Source organism: Pavona decussata, unplaced genomic scaffold (genome assembly GCF_977016875.1).
Source record: "Pavona decussata unplaced genomic scaffold, jaPavDecu1.1 SCAFFOLD_417, whole genome shotgun sequence".
NCBI classification, from domain to species: Eukaryota; Metazoa; Cnidaria; class Anthozoa; order Scleractinia; family Agariciidae; genus Pavona; species Pavona decussata.
The window spans coordinates 392,789-413,807 of NW_028145779.1; the positions used below are offsets into that span (position 1 = coordinate 392,789).

Here is a 21,019-nt window from a genome sequence, read left to right on the forward strand (position 1 = left end):
GAGCAAACTCTATGCTTTAAGAATAAGAAATGTATAATAAATTTAGAGACCTAGGACTAGATTCACGAAGCTGTCTTAAGGGCGGTGCCTACATTTGTTACTGTGCATACGTTCTGCACATCTCGAGATACTCGGGTTTCCTATGGGTGGTGCCTACTAACAAAGGGATATTTTTGCGCAGTTTAAAGCAGAACTTGGCAAGTGCTCTTCGTATCCCAAAAGAGAATGGGGGTAACCATGCATTTCTCATAGATAATAAGGCCAAACATCCTTTATATTTTACAGCTTTTTAGAATTAATGTTGCTTAATTATCTCTAAAAAATTCGTGGTTAGCCTCAAGTTTCTTTTTGGATTCCAATAGCCCTTGCTAAGATCTGCTTTTCCCGCACAGCCATCAACCACACAAAAATATATTCAGCATTAGTAGGCGCCGTCCTTAAGTTGAGATATATATTTCAAGTATTGTTTTAACAATATGCTGTTGCTCCAACAACTTAGGACGGCTTCGTAAATCTGGCCCCTTCACTATTAGTTAATTTGCTGATCAATCTTATCAGTTTTAAATAAAGCCGTTATTATAACTATCATTATCAGTATCATTATTATTATTATTATTATTGTTAGTAGTTGTAGTAGTAGTAGTAGTAGTAGTAGTAGTAGAAGTAGTAGTAGTAGTAGTAGTAGTAGTAGTAGTAGTAGTAGTAGTAGTAGTAGTAGTAGTAGTAGTAGTAGTAGTAGTAGTAGTAGTAGTAGTAGTAGTAGTAGTAGTAGTAGTAGTAGTAGTAGTAGTAGTAGTAGTAGTAGTAGTAGTAGTATCGTTTTATAGATATCCGAAGCTCGGGATATCATTTGCTATCAAACTCCGGTGTTGCACTGGTATGTAGACAAGCATTAATTAAACATTTCAGTATATATCATAGGCTGTACAACTTGCGTGCGTAGTTTTAAGACATGAAGACTTCTATCTCCAACTGAAGTACTTCTAAAAATTCTTTGTGTGTCAGATCGGTGCAGAAAGAAGAAGTCTCTCTCTATAACATAACAGTTTTAATATTAAAACACGAAGGGAAACCTTCTGATGTTTTTATATAGCTTTTAAAATGTTCAAGATTAAGACCATGTAGAAAGCTAATTTATTTGTAGAAAACCGTGTCACTAGTACGGTTGTAATATTAGTTTGAAAATGAGCTATTAGTGTGTACATTTTATTAAAACTTTCAGTCCTCTGTCCATATAGATATTGGATATGACCGCACGACCGAAAGAACAGCACCAAATGCCAATTTCACGGTTGTTTTTCGAATTGAGGGCTTCTTCGTAATTTTTCATTCAGCTTTTAAATAGTTAAATTTTATTCTTTATAACATGTTTATGCCCATGGATAGCGGAGGAACAACTGAACAAACCAGAAACGCAAACGAACGAACAAACGGAACCTGAGCGAACGAACATCCAAACGGACGAACGGATGGCCGAATGACCGAGTTAACAAACAAACGTTCCACCGAGCGTTCGCCGGCAAAAACGAACGAACGAAAAACCGAGTGAACTAACCCGCGAAACGAGATGAACAGTTGAACGTCCGAGTGGACAGCTCTGAAGTTTGTTTACAGTTCTTTTATTGGAAAACTCTGCACTTCCGGTGTTTATTCTTCAATTTTGTTTACATCACAACGCGGGCCGAAAAATGATCTCACTTGAAATCATTATTTTATTTATTTATTTATTTATTTATTTTTTCATTTCGTTTCGTTTCGCAAATTACAGTGGCCAAAATTAATTAATTAATTAAGGTGTATTTTGAAAATTCCCTCTTAATTTAACTCGCGTTAATTTTTGTTAACGTTAGTTTCTGTGTCATTAATTAAGAGGCGCGTTAATTTCAGCGACCTTAGTTTCCATTATTTTCGCCCCAAATTCGCTATACACTCCTTGAAAGAAAAAATAGAGATTACTTCATGGAAAGCGCGTGCGTACGGGATTTTCACACGAGTTGCATTGGTGAAGTATCTGAAACCGAACGAGTGAGCGCAGCGAACGAGTGAAATTTCTGATACAAAACCAACGAGTGTGAAAATCCCGTACAAAGCGCTTTCCATGATGTAATTTGTTTATTTTATACAGACTGAGATTTTTTTTATTTATCCAGCTTTAATTGGTTCTCTAAAATAATTACAAAACTCCTGTATCAAATTCTCTTCGAAAAATTAAGTTTTTACTAAAATCGACATGTGAAAATATCACCAATCAAAAATCATAACTGGTTCAAGGGATAGCAAACATTTCAATTCTTAATTAAATAAGGAAATAACAAAAGAAATAAATCCAAAATTGGTAAAGCCAATTAAGTTCAGTTTGTCACTGCGTAGGGCTGTCTTCGTCTGACGATTCAAACACTTGCTTGATGCGTTTGTGTATACTTTCATTATAATAATAAAACACTTGAGAGCTATGTGTACATGTTTACCAAACCTGTTCAGCGCGGATACGTTTGTGTACTTTCATTATAACAATAAAACACTTGAGAGTTATGTGTACATGTTTACCAAACCTGTTCAGCGCGGATGCGTTTGTGTACTTTCATTATGACAATAAAACACTTTAGAGCTATGTGTACATGTTTACCAAACCTGTTCATTAAGTTCTTTTGGCGGGATTTCCTCGATTCTTCTGCTTTCATTTTTGGAGTTGAGCAACTCAGTCAACAAACTTACATCTCTTCGTGTCTTTGAAAGAGTGTTCTTATTTTTTTGGTCTTCGATAAACTTGTCTATAGGTTTGTCTAGAGACACAAATCTTCTTGATTGTTCAGCCATCCTCAAAAATACCTCCTAGCTCTTGATAAGTTTGAATTACGAACAACTCGAGTACACCGAAAGTATTATCTTGTCAAACTTGCCCGACAAAGCCACCCGCGATGACCGCAAAAAAGCCCGCGAAAACACAATTCGCTTAAACCGTGGTTTGTGATTAGACGAAACGATTTTTTCACGTGTGAGAAACTCGTTTCGCCTCTCTGATTGGTCGAAGTAAAACTCGAAACGCTTTTTCACACAGCGAAATTTGATGCGAAAATCTCAGTATATATGAAATAAACGTTGTTTTATCAGGTTGGAGATCTCCCGGTATCATGGACACTGTGAAGAACATTCGAAGTTGCCAGATTCCTTTGCTTAAGCCTTACGTTTGGCGACAATTCCACTAACATTGTTTGCAATTTGGAGTTTTACACTTAGTGTTAAAATATATATATTTGTTACTGTGGTCACAACAAATTCTCTTTCTTTGTGTGAGTGGCGTTAATTTCCCTCATTTGTAATTTTTACCCCCTGTTTAGCCTTAATTTCCTTTGATGGGAATTGATTTTTTCCTTCAATTCTCGTTACTTTGGAACGTTAGTTTCGAATACCTTAATTAACACGAACGTTAATTTCCTATAATAAGGTATACGGACAAAGCCATCTATAAAAGCGCTCAAATTAAAAACAGCCGCGTGTAACCCAATACTGTTTGGGTTCAGTCTCATAGCGATATGCTCGTGTCACGTACCGTGAGCATGGGCTTCCTGTGATGCATTTAGGCCTGCGTAAGCCTCGGCCAGCGGGAGTTTCTAAAACCACGTGATCCTTGAAAACGGCCAGGTCGCGCAGATGGGTAATCGGCGGCCATTTTGAACATGTCTGGGTTTCGAATGTGTTCGTCGATCGAAGGCGACACGTAGACTCATAAACAGATCGAAAATTGAAGATTTCAAGGTAAGTGTATTATTTTACCCTAATGTTAGCTGTATTGCTAAATGAGTGTGACTGATATGATCGATCGGGGGCGCCGATTGCATGAATTTACGCTAGCTGTTACGTTTGCTCCGTCGATCGTATGGCGTTGTGTCAAACAGTAATTTTAAACAATGGAATATATACGACTCGAATGTTCGAAGCCATCGGGAAGTATCAGTTTATTGTCAATCAGATGGTTATTGGACTTAATGAAAGTTGAGTATTGAACCTTAAGATGTCATCAGTGTTTATATATGTGGTTTAACATGCTTTTGTAAAAATAGAGTGCAGTTGTAATGGTTTGGTTTTGTATATACGTAGCTGGTGTTTGATATATTACTTGAGGATATATAGCCAAAGGTGTATCCTAGTGATCTTATCCATTCGCTACACAGAAAGGGAAATTTTATATTAGTGTCATAAAAAGCTGTATGGTGATTACACCTTTTGCTATGATCATTTACGCAAAATATACATTTATTTACGTCAACAGTTGAAACTATACGGCAAATGTACGTTCATTAGCACTTCCATGAACTTCATTAACGCGAACAGACTTTCAATGACGCTATTTGGATATGTATTAACATTCAATAGCATCAACGGATATCTAGCGCAATGGTTAATCATTAACACAAATAGAAAATCAATTGCATAGTATGACAATCAATGCGTATTAGAGACATACAATAATGCAATTTGCATAGAGACGTACAATCAATTGCACCTTCATACCGGCAGTCGTTTATTCGAAATGATGAATTATTAACGTGAACTGACAAACGTGTGTAGTAATGACAATCAACTAAGGAAAAATAAATTTCAAAATTGTTGTATTACAGTGAACTGTAATGTAATGTTTTGTAATTATCCTTAAATTTCTTCATTATTTAAACATCTTGGAATGTACTTTTGCATAAATCTGTAGCATTTAGCAGCCGGTTCTTTCTGTCTCCAATGCGTCTACTTGTTCATACAGCGTAGTCTGTTTGTTACAGTACTGTACATGTTCAGTAAAATGTTCTTCATTTTGCACTAATTGACATGTATCATAATATTGCCTGGGTTCATTACAGTTACATGTATTATTTCTTTATTCACGGACAAAGTTTTGGTTGACTTCAAAAATTAAAAAAAAAAAAAACAAAACCCTCAGGTCTGTATAGGGTTCACTTTCTTCCAGGCAACTTGAAGTTCACTGTGAGAAACCCTTAGGGTCAAATTTCCTTATTGACAGAAGGTCCGAGTTTGACACAACAAAATGTGGAATTTGGATGAAGTACCCTCAAAATTTCCTGTCAAGCCCAGTTTAACCCAGTAAAAATGTATTTTTGTCACACCACTAATTTTCTGCAGACTGGTATAACTGAAAATTTCCAACCCCCGAAAACAGCGAATGAATTGATGACTAGATGGATGGGTGTACTATAGTTATGTTAGCAGAGCTACAAGGTGGTATGCTAATAGAACTAACTTTTGTAATCAGGGAACGTTCACTTGTAATGTTTTTATTTATTTATTTATTTATTTATTTATTTATTTATTTATTTATTTATTTATTTATTTATTTATTTATTTATAACATTTCTTTACTATCTGGGAATAGGCACAATGATTTCAGGATGAAGCACTCTGGTGGATTTGATTTTTCTCACTTGCATAAGTAGCCATTTTCACAGAACCATGTAATATAGCTAAGCATTCCCCGCATTAGACGGAAATAAGCTCAAACAGATCTTCATTCCCACTTCCATAGGTCAGGAACCGTCGAAATTATAGTTCTAGATCATTTCTAAAAGCCCGAAGAAGAGATGTTTCAGTGTACCGAATTGACTTTATAATTACTCGGCTGTTTGTGTTTCTACCCGTACGCTGTTACGGAAATTGGGAGAGTTGACAAACAAACAACCAAAACAACAACAACAACAACAACAACAACAACAACAAAGTAAGGAATAATTAAATGAAATAATTATATCAAATAATTGTGAGATGGGCCTGAAAGGCACTGTTACACTAGGTGATTGGTCTTGAAAGTTGCCTTGCAGTTTCGTTGCACTGTTGCAACACAAGTTGCATGAAACATACCCTTAAATGAACTTGTCTCGCAATGTTTTTGTTGCAATCACCATTGCACGAAGTAGAACCAACTTCTACTTTTCGCAACTGTCGCAGCAACAAACAACGTGCCAAACATGCATTTCAGGACATGTTACACTAGGCAACGATTTATGCAAATTGTTTACCAACAAAATTACTGGGCAAGTTGCCTAGTGTATTTTTTTGGCAAAAACCAATGGAGTAAAAGAAAAAAAAAATGGGTCATGAATTTTCATTTTCCAAGCGAATGTTGTTATTCCTTCTTGTGGACCTAGCAAATAATTCGGTACCACCCGGTATTCCACAGAGTGGACTTCTAGGCTAGATTTCTTTAAGGAAAAGGTTTAAATAAAGAGATAAGTAATGACAGATGTAACACCGATTTCTATTTAATGCAACTTGTTTTAATTCTAACATTTTTTTTTCAACAACAAACAAGTTGTTATATCTCCAGCAGTTCCCATTTAATTCAAGATCTATCTCTAAAATTCTAACAAAAAACCGAACCTCAAAGAAGGTAAAGTAGGGGAATAAAGCCACTGGCACACGGTTCAACATTTCAACACATGTTGTGAGTTAGTACCTTACTTTAAGTGGGTAATCTAAAAATTTTAAAGGTACGAGTGACTTTTGGAGACTCGTTCTTTGTTTTATCAGAGCTAGCAAAATTACCAGTTCGGACCTTCTTAAGAATAGCAAAATATTGAGGCTAAGATTAGGGACCCAGGATAAACATGTTTTACGAACATAGCTACAATTACAGCTCTAAGTGACTAAATTTTATTTGGGAATTGGTTTTGATCTGGCTGTCATACTTAGCTAACCTTTGAACCTTCTCAAAGTAAAGTGGATAAGCTTAAATTGAAAGTCATAGCCTGTCGCTTTCTCTGTACACACGTTGTTCGTACCGAGTTGCTTTTCGGTGATGTCGCTATTGATTTACCTTATTCTTTGGTGGGAAATATATATTTCCTCCCTTTCCTGGGAAGCTTGTTTCTTTTTTGTTTGCCCGTGTCCCTTTTTTTATTTTAACTAATTCGAGGAAAATGGCATTGGTGGTGGTGGTGATGATGATGATGATGATGATGATGATGATGATGATGATGATGATGATGGTGATGAGAATGAAGATGATCAGGAATAGAGTCAGGCCTCATTCCTTTTAACAAGATTTTGAACTCTCCAAAAGTTAGCTAGTATTATGTCAAAAATCAGTTAGAGCATATTCCATCACTCCAAGCAACAAATTGCTAAAGTTGTAAAACCGTGTATCATCGTCCTCGTATCAGACCCTAGACAAGTGTCTTACACTTTATACAGCCTTGGCTACACTTCATATGCACCTAGGAAGTTAACGGTGTGATCTCCTTCTATTGTACCCGGCCCAAGGAGTCTCGTTGACACAATACTCGCCTTCTTCATTTCAAACACGGCGCCTGAGTAAGTGGCTTCTTCGCCTTTCACAATTTTTGACAGATATATAGTTCCGTTGATAAGTATCTCGAAGCCTATCCTCTCAGCGTCCGTTTGAAGTAAATGAAACTGGCAGTACACAAAGTAGCGCCCGTCCCGCGGGATTTCCAAGGACGAGTTTGTTGACTTCATTCCTCCAGCGAGATGTGCTGTTGGGCACGATGAACACCAACGCGAAAATTCTTCGATGTAAACAGAGGAATAATCAGTTAAAGTACAAATGAAAGGAAATGTGTTTGACAGGTTACTCTCTCAGAATGGGAGCTAAGCGGGCACTTTTTAACAAATTAACAAACATCCGTCAAGCTCGACAAAAAATAATAAACAACCATTCAAACAGATAAAAGAAGACATAATAGAAAGAGGCATGAAAGGAACAACATGAAACCATCCAGAAGTAAACAGACAAACGATAAATATTTATTTAAAGTTTATTCGGGTTAATTTAAAGAAACAGGAGAACCAGTTATGGAAATCATAGATTTTTAGAGCCTTTTATGAATAGTATCCGAGCTTAGCGAAATGTTCTTTAAAAAAAAAAAAGCGTGGCTTCAGTCGTCCCCATTTCAGTGACAAACCATGTGAGTAGATGATGAGTAAATCTGCTAACTATTCCAGCTAAACTCAAGCAAAAGGAACAGGCCCATATTTAGCGAAAACAAGCTAACTAGTAACTAACTTACCGAGTCCGTCTGGAAAGTGAACTGTGGTGCCATCGCTTGTCAAGTGTGCCGAGGGTTTCTCCTTTGAAAGAAAGAAGTATACTTTTCCACATATATAACAGATATTAAGAACGCATTCAACGTTTTACCCCCATCCACGTTAGGTTACCAGGAAACTTTACAAAAGGCATCTACCCGTGTGATAAATAAAAGCGCCCGTGACGTGTGTGTTATTCCCAACGCCTGGGATTTCGAAAGCCATTGTTTTGCTGTTTATAATGATAGAACAGGGCTTCGATTTTAATGTTCACATCTTTGGATCTCCAGCGTTTTCGATGAAAAAGATCAGCGCTTCAGTTTCGATCTTTTTATTGTGCTGCAAGGCCAAAACGTATTGAAATTAATTAATAACTACGTTTCAAACGAAAATGCATTAGTGTAGACGTGGCCTAACAAATCAAATATGTAATCTGACCCATGACCCGTATTATAGGCTGTCCCCTTTACTATTTGGAGGCCACCTAAGTGAAAATTTGAAAAAAATTACGATCAGCATTTTGCTTTGGTGTTTGGTTTTATGAACGAAGTTGGTAAGGTGATTTGTCCACCTTAAAGAGATTCGAGTGCTGACGTTTGGAGCGTGAGTCAGTCGTTTTTGGTTTCGCTCTGACGAAGGGCTTACGCTCGAAACGTCAGCTCTTGAATCACTTTACGGTGTCCATATCGCTTTATCAGCTCTATTGATAAAACCAAGTATTCGTTTCTACATTCCCCCCACGCAGCACCTTAATTTCTTTAAAAACAAATCGCTTTTATCCATATTTTTCCTTAGTGACTGTGAAGTTGATCGCTAGCTAACTAAGGTAATAAGGAGCGATCCGCTATTGACTTTATTTTCACTGCGTATCTGCAAACTAGATAAAAGTCATAGGTCATAAATCATCTTGTATTGTATATCGTACCTCACGTTGAGAAGGTAATTGACTGACCTCACCACGCATTGCAGAAGCTTCAGAACATCCCTAAAGTAACACAGATACTACGTTTATACCACAGCAGTATATTATTCACACCAAAGGAAGAATTAATTTATTTCGGGCCAAATGTGAAAGATATGTTGTGAGAATAGTCTTGATAGCTGAGGAGAACTATGATATATTTGCGTTGAGGTACATGCAGCAACTAAGAGATCAAAGATTCTTTGTTCTAACTTTCAAATAACAGATTTGATTTAACCTCTACTTTAACACGGAGCTGCTGTCTTTCCAAAACAACAACCACAAAAATAAATAAATAAACAGATACATACAATTTAATGTCAATAGCACGTGGAGTGCTTGCGCAATCTCCCGAGCCAGAGGCTCATGATAAAGTGCTTGACAATAATCCAGATCGAATTGGAATTTGGAAAAAAAAACCTCTCGGAGCAAGGACGATAAATAACAACAAACTCAACCCACAAAGAAATAGAAACAAAACGCAAATCATATCCTTAAATCGTTTTGCTAGTAGTTGTTCTTATAGACCTAAAAGTAGAATTTAAGGCCGATACTGATGAAGGAACTTATCATGAAATAAAGCAACTGATAGCTGCATACTTTAGTAAAGCAATGGCGAAGTGCATTCTAAATTTACTGCTAGAGTACCATTTAACGCATGTTCTGAAGTTGTGACACATTTAAATAATGAAACGTGTGGGCTTGAGTGTTAAATGTTAAACATGGCATTGTTACCTTTGAACCTAGTTGCCCAGGAGGTCCCGGGGGTCCGGGATACCCTGGATCACCCTAAACAAAAAGAAGTGAAATTCATATGAAAAGACATCATGTTTGAGAATAAATGCATAAATCAATGAAAAAAAAGCATAATTAACAATTATTCCACGAGCGCACGTTGGATATGAGATGATAGATAGCCAACGAGTTGGCTATAATCATCTCATATCCAACAGGCGCGAGTTGAATAATTGTTTAATTAAAAACAATCAAGAAATATTGCTAGATCTTGCAACCAGAAGAATATAAAATGGCCGCTATTTCTCGGGCATGGTATAATGGCTCATATACCATGGCCTCTAAGCCAATCAAATGCCTGGAATTGCATTATACAATGACCCAGTTTTTAATAATTATGCTGATGACCTATAAGGAAAGGCTTCTCTGACGGTTTTCTGGAAAACATTTCCCCACCCCTTTCTTAAGTACTGATAATATGAAAGTAATGGCGATGAAACTTGGTAGTAATGAATGTAACTGATATAAACAAAAAGGCATGGTGAATAATAAGAAAGTACATCCAAAAACCAACCGTTTTAGTCTAGCCACTGTTTAAGTTTATTTAGTTAGGACACATGTAATATTAACTTAAGAAAACACTTTCTTGTTTCCCAAACTTATACAGCACATCTGTAAATCATAACTAAAGGTTCTGTGATCTGAAAAATGAGAGGATTTCATCACTCGGTTTATACGCAACGTTAAAATTTAAGGAAGTCGATATTGCGATTTCACATAAGGTTGGAAGCCTCCCGTTTGTGACAAACCAAAGATCTCTTTGGGTTTCAATTTTAGCCTTTAATATTGCGTTGCAATAAACGTAAGCATCATTTCTTTTCTTCAAATTTTTTTTGTGGGGGTAGGGGGGGGGGGGTGGGGGGAGACATTATCGAATCAAGATAAGTTGATTTCTGATAGATTAATCATTATCTCTTTATAGCGTTGTCACCTATATATTGGGGACATCCAAGGGAAGCCACAATTATGCAATTTAAACTTTGTTAATTCTGGTAGCCTGTGAAATGTTTGAAATGCATAATGTCTCTGTGATTGAAAGACAGCAATATTATCCTTCTTAATAGTGGTTATTTGTTATTACTTTCGGTAAGGTAAAGTGTAGCATTGTGCCGTATGCGGGCATGCACCTCACTGGGCAATTTCTAGCTGTAAGTTTCTGTGTTCTTACTGTGTCCGTCAAACGTTCTAAGGAGTTTAAACAAGAGGACCAGCCATAATGCCATAGATAGTTAGTCAACCGGTTACCCAGTGACAGGGCCATGTTGCGCTTTCGTGATATGGTAAAAGGCATTATAATTGGCAATATAGTACGTAATCTTAGGTAGTGACAGCTTAATGGGCCCTTTGCAGCTTATGGTCACATGATACAAAATCCATCATACTTGGACGCAAGCAACGCACTGGGGCATCCAAAACGTAACAAAGAAAATTCAAATTTGACTGGGCGAAGTCGATTTGTTTTGGATGTCCCAGTGCGTAGTTTGCGTACCAGCGTGGTGGATTTTGTACCCTTTGACCGTAAACTGCAAAGGGTCCATTGCATTTTTAAACGGCTAAAAGGTGTGCGCATGCTCCTACCCTTAGTCCGTCTCGGCCGTCTCTTCCATCTTTCCCATCTTTCCCGTCCCGGCCATCCTTTCCTTTGAGGAGCGGAGCAAGTTTCCTTATAAGATCTTCAAGGGACAACGAGCTGAACTCTAAAGGCTTTGTATCTTGCGACTTTTTCGTCAACGTTATAACATCCTTCGGTGAAAGATAATCATTCAATAGTAGATGGTTATCAGTGGATAATATAACTGAGATGTAGCCACATGTTTTTAAGCTGTCGGCCGTCTGGTTTCATGTACTGTCAATGGTGTGAGATGAATATCTACACTTATTGCATTTAAAAACTTAATTCTATAGATCTATACAATTAGCTAGAATATTATTACTTCAAATAATGGATATCTGCGATTCTTTCGATGAGGTTAATCCTACCTTTTTTCTGTCAGAGAGTACATGCTGCCGATAATCTGAGCCCTCCATTATTTTTAGTTTCCGGTTAGTTGTTGTTTGTTTGTTTGTTTTGGGGAAGTTACACTCTTTTCTTTTTATAAGAACCTTTTATTAAAAGAACGTTCAGGCTGAGATTAACCAAAATTTTAAGAACTTACCAAGAACATACCCAGGCTGAGAGTCAGTTAAGAACGTCTTAATTTTGCTCATTGGTTGTTTGTTGTCGTTGTTTTTTTTTTTTGTAAGTAGTATAAATGAAGGTAAAAGAAATGTAAAACTGTAGTCTAACACAGACAGGACAATTAACTCAAATACTTAGGGACGATTTTTAACATTAACAATCCGCTTTCTTTTTGCACGATACACTGAAGAACAACTCAGTTTGTAGTCGAACTTAGTCAGCATTGATTTATTGAAATTTCTTTACCACACAACTTTAAGAATATGTTAACAACGTTTTCAGGCTCAAATCGCAAAAAAAAATATAAGAACTTTCAGCTTCAGCCCCAAAATTAGGCGTTACCAAAAAAAAGAGCGTATTATGCGCGAAGTCCGTTGAAGAAAGGGTATGCAAGGCGACAAAATCAGTTGAAAATGAAAACAGAATAGTTCGAAGCTCCTTAATTAATTTTCAATAGTATATCACTTACATTTTCATGCAGGTCCTTCTTTGGTCTTCTGTTAAGTTTTTCTTCGCTTGAAAAGCCAGTCACTATTTCCTGAAGCCTGGATGTATCCATGTAGTCATTCAACATGCCTAAGCCATCAGGAATCTGACGTTTGTCTATGGTATGTTCCCTCTCCTCTCCACTTGATTTTTCTTTTAGAGGTTGTCTCCTTGCCAAATTGGCAATTTGGTCATGGTTTATCCGAGCCACCGGGTCGTCATATGTCACATCAACGCTTCGTCGCCTGCGAACTAGATTCAGTGCCTCGTGAATCAAAGCACCAGGGTTTGCTGCAAGCTCTCTGGCTTTGTGTCTTGTCAAACCGGAAGTAGCAGGACTTGCATTGTCGTGAATCTTACTCTGGCACTGCACCACAAACAATACTGTGGCTATCACTGTCAACAAAATGTTGGAGCGTCTTGTGAATCCCATTGTCAGATATAAATAGGTTTCAGTCCTCAAACCTATAAAATTGTATAGAAAGAAGAGCGAATATATTGTGTGGTATAATAAGTAAAAACGTGTACAATTATGACGGAAGGGGAAAGTGATGAGCATGCACTTGAGAAATATTGACGCCCCTGTTTTAAGAAAATTTATTTTTATACATGAAGTTAACAGTTTTTTCTGTTAATCGATTTGTCATGGCTCTTTTTATCCTACTTCATATTTAGATGATTTAAACGGCACCGAAAAAATTGTCAAATGGTTCATTTAGATTTTCAAAACACCGTTCATGGTTAAAGAAGATATGGAGAAAAAATTTTAAAAGAAATATCAAAGCAAAAACATAATGTTTCGGCGTCATCCTGTCGCCATTATCAAATGAAAATTATTAAGGTTGTAAGTTTGAATTTATAGCAGTTTAAGTGTGAAAATGAATAATGTCACCTAATTAAACAATGTCAGCTAAGTAAACAGTTTTGCACGGATGGAGTCCGCTTCATGTTTAAAGATTCCCAACCCCTAAGAGGCTTTGAAAACGTTCGACAAGTACCTGGCCGACCCTCGAGGGTTATATCAGAAGAGATGAGAAATTTAGAAGAAAACAGTGATAGAAAATGAGATTGAACTATTAATTAGATTGGCACTAAGAGATATACCCAAGCAAACAGACAAGCAAACAAGACAAACTGGGTTTGTTAAAATCAAAGTGAATTCCGTTCCAATTGCATTTCAGGTCTTTTATTCCCGATGAAATACGAAGTTTGGGCATTTGTTCGATTTCTTGCGTACCCCTTTTGGTGCATGGTGTTGAATAAAATGCTCATATTTAGGAGACGACGGGTAGACAGAGAAAAATTTTGCCGACCCCGCAGGGCGAATATCCGACGCGTTAAGCTGACCTCTAATTTGTCCTACTCGTTCTCATACCTGTAACAACAGGTGCTGAGATAATTCGATGGAATCACTGAAACTGTAAAGAAATACCTTCCCAGCACACAAAATTCCTAGTCAAAATAACAGAGTGTTCTATTTTCCAGATATTCTAACTAAATATACAGAGAATTTGAATTCCTTCAAATCAAGTAAAACACCTTTGCAATTAACTAACAAATTAAAATTTGACTTCGAATTTGTATCAAATAAACTGTGAAGTAAACCCTTCCCAGTGGACAAAATGCCCCGTCAAAATTACAGAATATTTTATTTTCCAGATACGCAGAGGTTTTGAGTTCTTTCTATTCCAAATAAAAGACCCTCGCAATTAACTAATGGATTATAATTTGAATTTGAGTGCGGTTGTTAAGTCAAGAACCATTTAGCAGGTGGATATATGGGGTTTACGCCGTTAATTTGAAAACAAACAGGTCACGGCCACCTTGTTTTATGTTATTCTGTTAAATCTATCTTAAAGTTGGTAGAAATAGTTCATACACTAAATTCCGCTTTTTTTTCTTGATTTTTAAAAGTAAATATTGTAGTTTTTAGACCATGAAATCTTAATTTATGCTATTTTCTAGTATTCGCTAACATTAAAATTCGTAATATTTTCCAGATGCGCAACAAAAGAGACTTAAGCTATGCCAGATAAGCTGAAGTAAAGACACAAAACACATACTTATAATAACAATTTCCCCCGAAAGGAAAGCGTCGCGGCCTAGTCCAAGAAAGGATATCCCTGACAAGCACTCAATGCAATGATAACTTCTCATCATCTATTAACGGAAACCACAACGACCTCCCATATTAATCCCGCACTGGTGAAACGGTCAACGTTTGTTCTTCCGTCTTTGATATAAATGTTTTTAGTAATCATCCATTGATTATTTCTCTTACTATCATATTTTTCCCCCAAAACGTTTGGAATCAGCTGTTTTCATTTTCTTTCACTAATTAGCACTTCAGGTTCATCGAGTCAACTCTTCTAAAGTAGTTAGTAAATTTAACCAGATTAACCTGATATTTTCGTTTGGTGTCAATCGCTAGTTGTCGATCTTGCCCGATCTTTTCCCTCGTACCTACCTTGTTGTCTTTAAGGAATTTAAGCCGCGTTTTGTGCATCCTAAACAGAGAGTTTTGAGCAGTTTTGTCCTTGGCAATTTCTCTGCGTGCCTCACCAAGCTCGAAGGTACTTTTATTGAAGCATTACCCATTCTTACGCGGTAAAGCAGGTGGTCGCCAAAGCTTCGTCTGGCAGTTGAGTGGCGAAACAAATTTTTAAAACTACATTTTATCGCTTTCAGTTGGACGATTTGCTGTGTTGGATCCTAAAACGGCCAATCAGAGTAATCATTAAAGCAAAGTGGGCAATTAATTGCTACCACTATTTTAGTTCTTTTCTGTTTGATTTTTTGCTGTAGGTTTGGCAAGCTGGTGAGTCATCATATCTAGTAATAAGACCTCATTTTGACCTTTCCCCCTGCAGTCAACCTGACTACCTTATAAGAAGAAAAATGTTCAAACTTATCAGCAGTTGAAGTCGCATTGGTTTGGTTAGAGCATTCATTTACTGCTCCATTATAGCATAGTGAGGTAAAATTATGTTTTCGGAGAAAAGATAATTTTCGACCTGAACATAAAGATAGCTGGGTTCATTTCACCCTGTTACAATTATAAAAAGGGCGTATTTTCAAAAGATTTACTTCGGACCTATTTTTTCATTTGTTTTTATTTTCACGCCTCAATGTAAACAATGTAAATTACAAAACAAAATAACAAATGTTCCAGTATACTTTTGAACTTAGTTCTTTGATTGAAAATGACGGGATTGGAGGCAAACAACTACCGGAGTTAGTAATAGCAATTAATTTCTGAAAAAATCAATTCTAATGCTTACCTTGTAACTAAAAGACTACAAGCATTGAAAATGACATTCACTGCTCGAAAAAAGTTTTGATAAGAATACTGATCGAGGTTGACGTGAAGTTAAAGCTATGATTTCCACAGTGCTCTTGTCGCAATTCGTTTCTTTTCTACTGTAGTAATTTATGCCATGCGGGAGCAACCTGTGAGCTGAGACAGAAAAGATAACCCGCCAAAAAATATCATTTGAGGGAAGACAAAAGAGTCATTTGAAATATATCATTACCTGAGAGCAGGTTGCAACTCATATGTAGACAAGAAAATGTGCATTGGAAATCAGGGTTGTTTATGCAAGGCAAAACCTCTGACGGAAAATACTTGGTAATTTAAGTCGAGGTTCAGGTAAAGCCAAGCTGGTATCCTGCACTAACTAAAGAAACTTACTCTTCACGTGGAAATAAAACTGTAACCATTACAACGTGAAGGGACCAGTCATCTGATGAAAATTGGCGTGACATAAACGAACGACACTATTTTAAAAAATTAAAACGTTTAACTAAACACTCAAATGTTTTAATTTTGAAAATACATAGAAAAATAGCAATGCATATGCGACCCTCTATTTTGTACTTGCGTTGATAGCTTAAGTTTAAAGTGTTAATTTCTTTCAGCATCGATGTTGATAAATGGAAATTTTCAGGTTCTGACGTCATCTTGTTTGGATTGAAACAGGCTCTAATTAATTAAATTTGGCCTCGTTCCCAGTCGCCTTTGGCCTGCGTCAAATATGACGTCACCCTTTGATCTGAACTGATCGGAAAGTCGCGCTGTCGCGCTCGTACCCAAGACCCCATAGAAAAGTCTCGGTTACTTCGACAAGCGCCTTGCGGCTTGGTAACAGGGCTGAAATTTAAATAAAATAATAAAAGTACAGGATAATGCCTGTCTCGTGGTTCACAGAGGGACTGGGTCCTACTTTGTATATTGTTCAAATTGTGTCATACGAATAAATGAACCCCATCGCGGCAGACAGATCACATAATAGTTAGTAAATTTACCAAGTTTGGCTGTTTTATTGCGTAATAACCAGGCTGTGACCTGTCAGAGGTCACCCAAATTCAATACAAATGTCTCTAATTCTGAAACGGCGTTTCCCAAATCCATACAAAGTCTCTAATTTTCCGATTTTTGAAAGCCTTCTACATGTTTGTAATTTCAAGACAGAACCTCAAAGTTGGTAAACTGAATGATTTTAATGCAGTTTTTCTTGTGATGGACTCCAATTTCAAATTAAATGGAAATTTAAAACCAATCCCCAGTCTCCATTCGAAGAATGTAGGGTCCTTTCTTTGAGTACTACGCTCAATAGTACGGTACATCAAATCACTTCGAGGACCAACACCTAGCCACAACCCTCGTTAGCCACAAGTTCCTCTTCTACACGATTTGATAGATTACAATACAACACTCTGCAGTAATCGTTTTTTGGTCTTTAAAATGGAATTAATTTACTCTATCTGAAACTACATGAAGTAAAAGTAAATAAAACTGGTAACGTTTTGGAAAAATCGTTAGCCAGATATTTGCTTTTGTGTATGTAGACAAAATAAAATTTACGATGTCTTATGATATGCCACCTGTTTGATTAATGTTTCTAATTAACGAGAAAGTGTTCAAGAAACAAATTAGTAAACAAAATAAAATTGGTCGACCACAAGTAAACAAACTACCGCTAACGATTATGGGATTGTTCGTTTTTCTGCGTATTTGTTCCCAAAATTAAGCCAGTAATATAAAATACTCAACAATTTAACAGTGCACGATAGTCCGTATCAGTCGACATAAAGAATAAATAAAATTAATAAGTAACGGCAATGTAACCTTGAGAGATATATATATATATATGTACAAAAAGTAATGATTATGTTAATGTTATTTTAAGCCAAGGTAATCCCAATGATCGACCGACTGACACTCTTCTTGTTCCATTTACACAATGCCATCGGAATCCAGATGATCTCTCCTGACTTGGACACATCCCGGCGTCGATTCGGTGGGAGGATGTATCTTTGCGTACGAAAACTGCAACAAAAAGGTGCTTCAATCAGTTCAATCAAAACTAGCGAAGTACGTTTATATTATTTTGAATAATTTCCTTTGGTTAACCTTGTGGAATGCTACTCTGTGCATGGAGTCAAACAGAATTCAACACAAAACATCACCCAGTAACGTTGGACTTTTCGGCGCTTTGCTGTGACACAGTGATTAACAAATTGAAGTGCAAGTTACTTGTAGAAAAACTCCTTAAGCCTTTTTTTTTTTTAATTTTAAGATACCTTGATCGGATTAGAGGAGATAGAGGTGGTGGTGTGTTATTTGGCGTTTACTTTGAAGAGACGGAATTGATAGAAGTACATGCACATGGTCTATGTTGCTTCTGTTTGCAATCCATGTTTATCACAATAATAAAAATCAGGATTCATATTTCCTCCTAACCTCGTGAGCATAATCTATCCAAGTTCCAGTGTTGATGTATATGGATTTTCCAGTTCTACTCTTGATCCTGTGACCTCGCCATTGGTGTGTGTGTCCCAACACAACGACATCCTCACCACACTGACTCAGGAAATCATCAAAGTTACCGATCGATCCCTTTAGAAGGCTGTACGTATAACTGCTGCCAAACTGCACATACGAAACGTCAACAGAATAAATTAGGTAACGACATAATGTGCTGCCAGGGCTTAAAATGTTTGAAAGCTTTGGTTAATGAATATTAATTCAATTAATTAATTAATTAATTCCATATGTTGCTGTTACAAGGTTTCAGAGTACGAGCTGTGTTTTTATCATGCGTGGTTTTGAGTGTCAAAAGTAACTTCCGCTTGCATTTTAAGTTCAATGCAGTACACGTACTGACTGATCAGCAAAGCTCACTATCTATAAATTGCATGCGTCTAGCGTCCCCACATTCACTTGCTTAGGTTTTGCACTGGTTTTGACTTTTTTCTACGGCATAGATATCAAACCCGCCGCCAAACTGAAAACCAAATCGACCTTTCCCTATTGATTTCTTGTTATAATTGATTTATTCACCTTGTTTATTGCTCGTTTGATATACCGATATTTAAGCAAGTTTGACATCTTGATCCATCTTCCTTTTTCCAAAAGGATATGCTCATCCTCGTTTAAATCTCTACTCAAAGCTTTCTCGATCAGTGATTCCGTAAGTCGTCTTTGCAGAGGAGCTTTTGCCAACATTTCCACGACAAAGGACCCAAGGCTCCAGTCAATCATACGCATGAATGAGGTGATCACAGTCCTGAGAATCTAAAAATAGGAACAATTTCAAGTGGTGCTCCCCTTAACATCCCGAGGCGCTTGTTTCTTGTACATTAATTGTTACACAGTTGTTATTTGCTTAGGCTTAGCTCCGACGGTCAGGTTAAACAAACAGGACCTCCCCCTCCAGTTCGGAGGTGGCACTGACCTAATGCAGAAGAGTTTCTCTCAGAACTACAAGTATACAAACCTCTTCAGTCTCAGTCATGATCATGTCGGTAGTAGCAACTGCCCTGGTGACGTAATATCCAATAGGTCTGCCACCCAGAGGATCATCCGCTCCAGTCAATGCATACGTGTTAAACAGATCCCAATCGTGGCCATGCGCAAAGCGTATTCTGTACTGGTGTCCGTCGTCGCTATTTATCAAGTATACGAGGGTTCCGCCAATGAATTCTACTTTTTTTCCCATTAATTTTTTCACTGTGTTGGCGTCCATCTCGTGGTCGTGATTGCCTCTGATGTAGAAAACTTTAACGCCATCTTCCTCGGCCATTTTGCGCACAATATTGAAAAACATGGTGCAAGTCGCGTTTGATTTCCATTCCTTGATACGCTCTGGAAGTGTTGGCGGCGAAAGGGTCATTGGGTCTAGCCACATCTCCACAACATCCCCGAGAAGAACTAAAGTGTGCAAGGAAACCTACCAAAAAGTTGAATACGCGGAGTTTAGAGTGTGCGTAAAATTATTTCTTACTCAGTGGAAGATCTATTTCTTTGTAGGTTAGAAAAATAGGTCCAAAACGGCACTCGCTATAAGACACCTAGGCTCCGTAAGTAAATTTTCAGCAAGATTTGTCCCTTTTTAAAATGTAAAAAACCACATGGAAACGTTATCATTTTGCGCTCGCTTACAACTGTCGTTTTAGTCTTTGCTTTAGAAAATGTTGTATCATCTTTGTTCAAATTTAAGACAATATTTTTTCCACTTCACTTACCACTACTTGTTGCACTTTGGAAAATGGATATATAATCTTTGTGTTTGAGAAGTTCCAGTAAGCCGAGTTAGGAGAGAATGTATTTTATTGTTGGCCTAGTACGATGGCAAGAGAAATGCGCAATGTTACTACTTTATATGAAATAATGATAACCATATATACACTTTTTTTCCTTCTTACGATATCTATAACTTATCCAATTATTAAAAATCCTTAGTCTTAAACCTCCTTCTTAACCCATTTCTGGAAAACAAAATGTGAACAGCCATAACCGTTATGGAAGCTGGAAAGAACGTATATGTAACTTGAATATATCAGTGTCTTCATGAGCTCCAATTTGCTTTCTTTAGGTTTTGTTTGTGCTTGTCGTTGTCTCATTTTTGTTGTTGTTATTTTGTTTTCTTGATGAAGATCACAGGATTTGTAATATCGAATAATATCAAAATATTAATATTGAGAATTAACTAGTTGTAAAAGCTTTTAATAATTAAAACAAAAGCATCCATTTTTTTATCCTTTAAACTTTGTTATACATGTATCTATACATTACTTACCTCTGCAACGCTAGCCAATTTGGTCATAAACGCGTACAATCTGTCGTTCATATTTTTACTCCAATCGCAATCGAGATGAAGATCGCTCATCGACAAAATTATGTTCTTCACTGGGTCATTGGCATTCAGCATCTCTCGAACTACAACATTCTCTATATCCGTTCCAGAAGGTGGATGATAACTAAAGTAAGAAAGGGAAAACATGAAAATGGATAAACAAACTTCAAACTTCAAATAATATTTGTTTGTTTTTTGAAGTAATTAAACACAAACGTTCACTACATAAAAAAGGCCATCCGTGTTAATTTAACCCTTTAACCCTTAAGGCAAAGCGACATTTTGTCTAGATCCTGGACTACAAACTCAATGTCCATGTATGAGATACCATTTTAAAGCTACTCATGGCTGATACAATTATAAATTAGAAAAGTTACAGCTTTGAGATAAATGGGCTTCAAACGTAAAGAT

General features: G+C 36.9%; 2 protein-coding genes across 3 annotated transcripts in view; both read right to left on the reverse strand.

Moving 5' to 3' along the window:
* Positions 1 to 6,545: 6,545 nt before the first annotated feature.
* Positions 6,546 to 17,473, reverse strand: LOC146450862 (uncharacterized). Of its 2 annotated transcripts, none has more exons than XM_085099875.1 (7): positions 15,752 to 17,473; positions 12,454 to 12,935; positions 11,384 to 11,548; positions 9,746 to 9,799; positions 8,975 to 9,034; positions 8,034 to 8,094; positions 6,546 to 7,532 (listed from the first exon to the last, which is right to left on the reverse strand). In XM_085099875.1, the coding sequence occupies exons 2-7, from the start codon at positions 12,901 to 12,903 to the stop codon at positions 7,204 to 7,206; spliced, it is 1,119 nt and encodes a 372-aa protein (XP_084956001.1). In that variant the 5' UTR covers positions 12,904 to 12,935; positions 15,752 to 17,473; the 3' UTR covers positions 6,546 to 7,203. The 2 variants fall into 2 exon arrangements, with proteins under 2 accessions (XP_084956001.1, XP_084955999.1); XM_085099873.1 differs by lacking the exon at positions 15,752 to 17,473 and adding an exon at positions 14,938 to 15,100.
* Positions 17,474 to 17,500: 27 nt separating this feature from the next.
* LOC146450863 (uncharacterized) overlaps positions 17,501 to 21,019 on the reverse strand; it is a 45,678-nt gene continuing 42,159 nt past the window's right edge. Inside the window, exons 15-19 of the mRNA XM_085099862.1 lie at positions 20,552 to 20,732; positions 19,250 to 19,702; positions 18,814 to 19,047; positions 18,214 to 18,402; positions 17,501 to 17,799 (exon numbers count right to left, since the gene is read on the reverse strand). Coding sequence (XP_084955988.1) covers positions 17,707 to 17,799; positions 18,214 to 18,402; positions 18,814 to 19,047; positions 19,250 to 19,702; positions 20,552 to 20,732 — 1,150 coding nt within the window. The 3' untranslated portion in view covers positions 17,501 to 17,706. The remainder of the gene's footprint in view (positions 17,800 to 18,213; positions 18,403 to 18,813; positions 19,048 to 19,249; positions 19,703 to 20,551; positions 20,733 to 21,019) is intronic.

Bases quoted from the DNA above. Each gene is read 5' to 3' on its own strand.
- LOC146450862 (XM_085099875.1), bottom strand. From the start codon at position 12,903: ATGGGATTCACAAGACGCTCCAACATTTTGTTGACAGTGATAGCCACA. The intron at 9,035-9,745 runs GTAACAATGCCA...GTGTTACTTTAG, and splicing joins CTGGGCAACTAGGTTCAAAG to GGATGTTCTGAAGCTTCTGC. The intron at 7,533-8,033 runs GTAAGTTAGTTA...TTTACATCGAAG, and splicing joins TCACTTTCCAGACGGACTCG to AATTTTCGCGTTGGTGTTCA.